The 6,314-nt window shown below is 49.5% G+C and overlaps 1 protein-coding gene across 3 annotated transcripts in view; it reads left to right on the top strand.

The window, feature by feature from the left end:
• Positions 1-5,877, top strand: part of PLEKHO1 (pleckstrin homology domain containing O1) — a 15,797-nt gene extending 9,920 nt beyond the window's left edge. The window contains exons 6-7 of one of the 3 annotated variants that reach the window (XM_042812957.1): positions 305-1,050; positions 3,388-5,867. In XM_042812957.1, coding sequence (XP_042668891.1) covers positions 305-1,048 — 744 coding nt within the window. In that variant the 3' untranslated portion in view covers positions 1,049-1,050; positions 3,388-5,867. Of the gene's footprint in view, positions 1-304 lie in introns of all 3 variants that reach the window. The other 2 variants (XM_042812959.1, XM_042812956.1) reach the window with 2 other exon arrangements.
• Positions 5,878-6,314: the final 437 nt, after the last annotated feature.

Here is a 6,314-nt window from a genome sequence, read left to right as displayed (position 1 = left end):
ATGATCACAGAACCATGGAATCACAACACGGTTGTGTTGGAAGGGACGTTAATGATCATAGAACCATAGAACCAAGCAATCACACACACGATTGGCTTGGAATAGTCCTTACAGATTGCAGAACCACAGAATCACAGCAGCATTGGGTTGGAAGGGACCAGACAGCCCCTCAGCTGCCAGTACCTCAAACCCAGCCTATCTGCAGCTCAGCTACGCTTTCTTTTATTCCTAGCCCAGATTTCCAGCCAGGTGATGCACGTCTCAGACGTGGGCCTGCTCCTAACGCAGCTCTTTGCCTCCCCAGGCATCTACCTCAACCTCTGATGGCATGCTGACTCTCGACCTGATCCAGGAGGAGGATGCCTCACCGGAGGAGCACAGCACCTGCGAGGAGAGCTTCCGCGTGGACCTGGACAAGTCAGTGGCACAGCTGGCGGCCGGCCGGCGCCGCTCGGAGTCAGAGAACGTCAAAGCATCGGAGAAGGGCCGCACCGGCAGCCTGCCGCGGCGTGAGGTCACCTCCTGGGACAGACCCGCGCAGCACAAAGACTCCTTGGACAAAGGGACTGTGTACACCCCGCAGGTCCCCAAAAAGCTGTCGCACTCAGAAAAGAATAAATGTGCCTCCATGGAAGAGATCCTGTCGCGGCGGGACTCGGCGCACCGTGCGGTGCTCAGGAGGGGCCTCGAGGCTCACTGCACCGCGGCGGAGCCGGAGCAGCTGTCCCGGCTGCAGGAACTGGTTGCACTGAAACTGGAAAAAACTCAGGAACTGCTGACAGAGGTGAAGGGCTACGGGGAAGGCAAGAGGAAGGCGAAAGACTGCACCGCCGGCACCACCACCTCCTCCTCCTCCTCCCGGTCGGACTGCGAGCGGATCCTGCAGGAATCGGAGCGGCTGCTGGGTGAAGCCTCCTCCACCTGGAGCCAGGCCCGGCGTGTGCTGCAGGAGGTCCGCGAGCTGCGGGATCTGTACCGACAGATTGAGCTGCAGCAGGTGGACTGCAACCCCAAACAGAGCTCACAGTACAGGAAGAGCATGATGTGAAGGCAAGCCTGGGGACAGGGGAGCGGGAGGGCTGTGCTTGGGCTTTTTTATTATCATAATTATATACAGTGTTCAAATGAGTGAAAAGGTGCCTGGTATCCGGATTTGCTTCTCAGTGCTTGAAACCTTCCTTCCCTCCATCACCCTGCGTGTTCCACTAAACCCACTGCAGTTCACAACTCCGTTTCACACTGCAGCCCCAGAAAGCACCGTGCCCTCCCCGTGCCCTGCATGCCCCGAGCAGCCACGCACCACGCTGGGGACAGCACGAGCCCTGGCTTTGCTGCTCTAGATCTGAACTGTCCCCTGCGTCCTAGCTCCTTTGCCAGGAGCCTTGTCTCGCTCTTGGGAATAAACAACTAAAAATACAAACAGGTTTCCGTACCAGCGATGCTTGCAAGTCCCCGTGATCCAGGAATTGCCTTGGAGGTGCTTGGGAGCTCGGTCTGACCTCAGGTTTCTGCAGTGGCTGTTGGAGAGTGTTTCCAGCAGGAGGGCAGCAGGGATTCAACCCCAGCTCCAGCCTGCACTACCAAACCCAACCTGGCAGCTCCACGTCTTCCATTCTGTGCAAATAGAGGATGAAAGCCTTGAACCTATCTGTTGGTGGGGTTGTTTTGGGGCTTTCTTTTTCCACTTAAATTTCTTTTTTATTATTATTGTTTTTTGCCCCTTTGGGGAAATGGAAAAATCAGGGTTGCCTATAGGCAGCGGCTGGGTGTTGAGACGTCTCAGAGGCTTTCAAGTACACCAGTGTGGTATCATCCAATTGTTACTTCTTTATTAAGAAACTTAATTCCCTTGCAAATAATCCATGGCAGTATTAAAACCAACAGAGTTATTTCCTGGTCGCAGGTGGTGGTGTCTGTTTTCTTTGAATGGTGGCTGTCCTGTTGGCTGCACTGCTACCCGAGCTGTGCTGCAAGGAATGCAGTTCTGTTTGCTTTCAATTAGCCCTCCCCCGACTTTCCTGCTGGAATTAACCATTAAAGTGCTGCTGTTGGCACCGGGTTGCTGAAGACTTCATTAAATGCAAACTTCCAGCCTGCCCCTTTCACCACTCCTGGCTCTGGTGTGGCTCATTGCCCACTTTAAGGGACAGTGTTGAAGGGGCAGCACTCATTCATTCAAGCTCTGTTGCAGAGCTGCTACAGTGCAGGGGACACATTTCACCCATCCAGCACTTCTTTTATTTTCTTCCTTGTTACCTTTTCTGTCTGCCTGGGTGCACCAGAGGAAAAAACATAATCTCTCAAAGAGATTAAGGGAGAATGCATGTGAGCCACTCTGATAAAGCCCTTCCCAGACAGCTCTTTGATCAAGAGAACAAGAAAAATATGCAAATTCCAGGTGTGACACTGCATTAAAATTAGCCACGTTTTCAAAGTAGTCTGAAACCTGGGGTCTGATTTGTGCTCCTTGGGATGGGAATGGCCCCCAGGCATGACGCACCAGGTTGATGTCGCTGTGTGAGCATGGAAGCACACCTGGCTCTGAGCGTGCGGGGTCCATGGACGCTCCCAAGCGGTTTTAAATGGCGAGAATAAAAACGGGCTGCTGAACAGTCAGAGCAGGGATTGGCCATCGGGCAGTCATCCAGAGCAGAATTTTTTTTGAGTAACTGAAGTCTCCTGTATTGCTGTGCTCCTTCAACCAGATTTTGGGACTGAATCCCATGTAATGAGACCTGGGATCTGGGCACAGCATTGCCATCCCTCGGGCTCTAAGACAAGGCATCAAGCAGCAGGGCAGGAGCGTGGGGGGTCCGACCCTTCGGAGCAACCTGTGCAAGCCCTTTTTCTTGCATTAAGGAACTTCAGAGGAAGTGATGGGGCTGAGAGAAGATGCACAGATTTACCTGCCAGAATGCAATCCCAGCTGAACAAGCATGGTACATTGTGCTGGGATGGACACAACTTGATTTAGGGTGATCTTCCATGTGTGCAGCATAAAGTCCCATCTTCATATTGGTCTCTCCCTCCCTTTCATCACTGTTGAGCAGGTCTTAGGAAGGTTCAGAATTTCCAAAGCTGACTGGCAACTGTCTCTCATAATATGTTCCTGATAGCGAGCATCATTTCTGCGGGGCAGAACGTACTGGGAGGGGAAAACTGTGCTCTTCACAAAAATACATATAAAGTTATCCATAAATTAGCAACCCCTGGCTGAACACACTGAGCGAACAGAAAGGATAGAAAGGTAACTAGATGATACAAATGAAAGGTTCCTTCCAACCAAAGCCATTCTGATTCTGTGATCTCCCACCTCTTCTCCCAGGTGGGCTGTTGTTCTGCCCTCTTTTTATGTTTTTATGTTAAAAATTATTTCAAATGTTGCAGAGTTCCCCCCATCCATCCGACTTCTGGGATTAGAGGTGAAAAGCCAATTATGAGCAAGAATGGCAGGTGCATGGAAAAGCGTGATGCCAGTCGTCAGGTGCCACTGCACAAGCTCAGCAAATGGGGCCAGGGGCTCCCAGAGGGGAAGTCAGCCCTGTGCCATTCTCTGTTCTGCCATGGAAAGGCAGAGGAGCTGGACATGGTAGTTCAGGACCTCACTTTCTTACTGAGTCACCTTGGAAAAGACTGGGTAGAAATTCTGTTGGTTTTTTTCTTCTTTGGAAAAAAAGAAAAAAAAACAAAACAAAACTATAATAAACCTCTGCAAAGGATTCCAGCAGTTTTGGAGTTGTAATGTGCAGGAGGATGCTCAGCACAGTGACTTTGAGCCCAACCCAGCAGATGCGCAGGAAGGTGAAGCCCTGCACACCGGGAACCTCTTCATCATCTCCAGGACACAAAGCCTGATGTCTTCAAACCCCATCAGCGCTTCTGCTTTTTTCATGAATGGCATCAGGCAGCAATTTTTTAGGAAGACCATGTTTTACCACGAGTGAGATCACAAGACAGCAGATGAGTGGCAGAGCCTACCTGGAAGTCAAGAGCTTTTGTGTGTTGCTTTCATCCCTGTGGTGGCCGCATCTGCCTGCAATGCTGTATTGCACATTTGGAGGAATCGGGGAAAATTCGCAAGGGAAGGAGGCAGGAAAATCCTCAGTTATTTACTGGTGTGGAGCAGCATTGGGTTCTCAAAGGAACTTCTGGAAAAAAGCAAGAAAGCCACCTGTCTGCTCCTCCTCCCACTGCTGCTGTGTCTGCCACCACTCCCTTTGCTGCCAGACTCCAGAGCTATTTAAGACTTTCCCAAATCCCCTTCCTCAAATCTGCATTCCCTTCTTTATGCACAGCTGCATTGTAATGAGGAAGCTGCCCTTGATCCAGCTATGCGATGTTTGTAAACCAGCTTGCACCTACTTACTGTCTTTTGCAATACGAAACAGCTTTCCTTGATTCTGCGGTAGGGAAATATTTCCCTGCTCCCCTCTTCAGTCTCTCTCGTCCCTCCAAAAATAAACTACAAAAAGACAGAAAGCCTCCCATAGAGCAATCTTCATCCCAGCTTGTATTTCTGGGGCTTTCCTCTAGCCTTCACATCCAGGTCCTGATCTCAGAAGACTTCCTCTTCCCAACCCAGCTGCCCTTCACTGCCCATCCACCAGCACGGCATTCCCCTTGGCTGGGGCGTAGCGCCCAGGGCCCCTGCCCTGAATGAGCAGAGGTTTCAGAGGGCTGGGAGCTGTTTGCACCCGAGCCACAAGAACCTGAAGCGAACCAAAGGCGCAGGGAGGAACAAAGCAGGGATTTAAAGCTGCCTCTCACTGCAGCTCACCCCACAACCAACTGCCAGCCTTCTGGCAAAGCAAAGGATCTCAGGGACTCAAGAGTTTTAGTTATTTGCTAGAAGGTTGGTTTGGTCTGAAGGCAGTGCAGACATCTGAAGGATGCCGTGACACTTGCTGAAGAGCTTGGGGGGCAGTAGCAAGGCTACCCGAGATCAACCTTCATGTCTACCTTGCTGCATGAGAAGGGAGCATTCTCCTCTTCATTTTCTGCATCCAATACTCAAAGGGATCAAATACTGTGTAAACTAGGACAACAAATGGAAATCTGGCCCTTGCCGTAATGAATTTTCATGCCTAATGAATCATATGGGTTCTTCCTCTACAGTCAGAGCAAAATACGTTTCCAAAAAATCCCAGGAGGGAATTTAAGGAATTGGGTCCTATCTTCCCCAAGAACATATCAGTGGTTTAGGAATGAAAATGCCTCTGTGGTGGGGTGATGGGGCAGGATTCATTTTGCCTGCTATTCGTCCTTTCCCTGCCCAAAGCTGGTACCTTCATAGACATTAACTACTTCAGATGCGTAGCAGGGGGTGGATGAATCACCTTCTGGAGGTACTGATTTCTTTCCTTTACTGTATGCAAGCCCAGACAGAGAAAGCTGAAGGAACTGATTCCCACCTGTAAGCAAAATGCCATGTCGTGTCTCTAACTCCACGGACAGCCTTCGTTTCCACATATGTTGTACAAAGGGGCTTTGAAGGTGCTATTTTTTGCTGCAACTGCTCAATGAATATTTACAAACAAGATACTGGTTTTGTTGTTGCTTGATCTATTCTTTTCTTCTTTGAATTGTATTTCAGTTTCTCCTTTCTTCTTCTTGAAAAGGGGATTCGGGAGGGGGGAGCGGAATGGGTTGTATCAGAAAAAAACTGCACTGATTTTTATGTGAAAGGAACCTTCCATATGTACAGACTCTGGGACATTGTTCCAGTCTGCTGCAGCTCTGTTTACTTTGATTGATTTTAAGGCTGTGATGAAAAGAATTTTTTAAATTAAAGGAAAATAAAATAATAATAAAAAAAGTCTTTCTTAATGGGTCTTCCATAACTAGAATAAAGTGTTATTTCCTGGACTAATATCAAGCACTGCTTCATGTTGATGAATGGCATGTATTAAATAGAGGAAGATGGCATGGAGCTGCTGCAGTGGTCCAGAGGAGGCTGTGGGGATGCTCCAGGAGCATGCAGCTCATTGCACACACTGATGCAGAACCACCAGGTGCACCTTTTGTGAGCTCAAGGCACGGATGTTGTGCAGCTCTTTGCATTACATAGTTCCCTCCTACATGTCCTTTAAATATCCAGTAACACTGCAGTATGAAAGGGGAATGTTTTGTTGCTTTTGCTGCTTGCAGATCCCAATATATGCTCTCACACAGAGCACAAATTTCAAGTCCCAGAAGCATCCAGAGCTACCCAGAGCTGTTCATGTGCTCAGGGGCTCAGACAATCCGCGCAGCAGGCTAAAGGCAGATGGACTTGATGAAGTCCACAGGCCTCCTCCCTTCCCTTCCCTTCCCTT

Source organism: Centrocercus urophasianus, unplaced genomic scaffold, assembly GCF_019232065.1.
Source record: "Centrocercus urophasianus isolate 14NV4802_14NV808 unplaced genomic scaffold, USGS_Curo_1.0 seq_1315, whole genome shotgun sequence".
In the NCBI taxonomy this organism is placed as follows: domain Eukaryota; kingdom Metazoa; phylum Chordata; class Aves; order Galliformes; family Phasianidae; genus Centrocercus; species Centrocercus urophasianus.
Note: the sequence above shows the minus strand (reverse complement) of the source record. Positions and strands in the feature narration are given on the sequence as shown.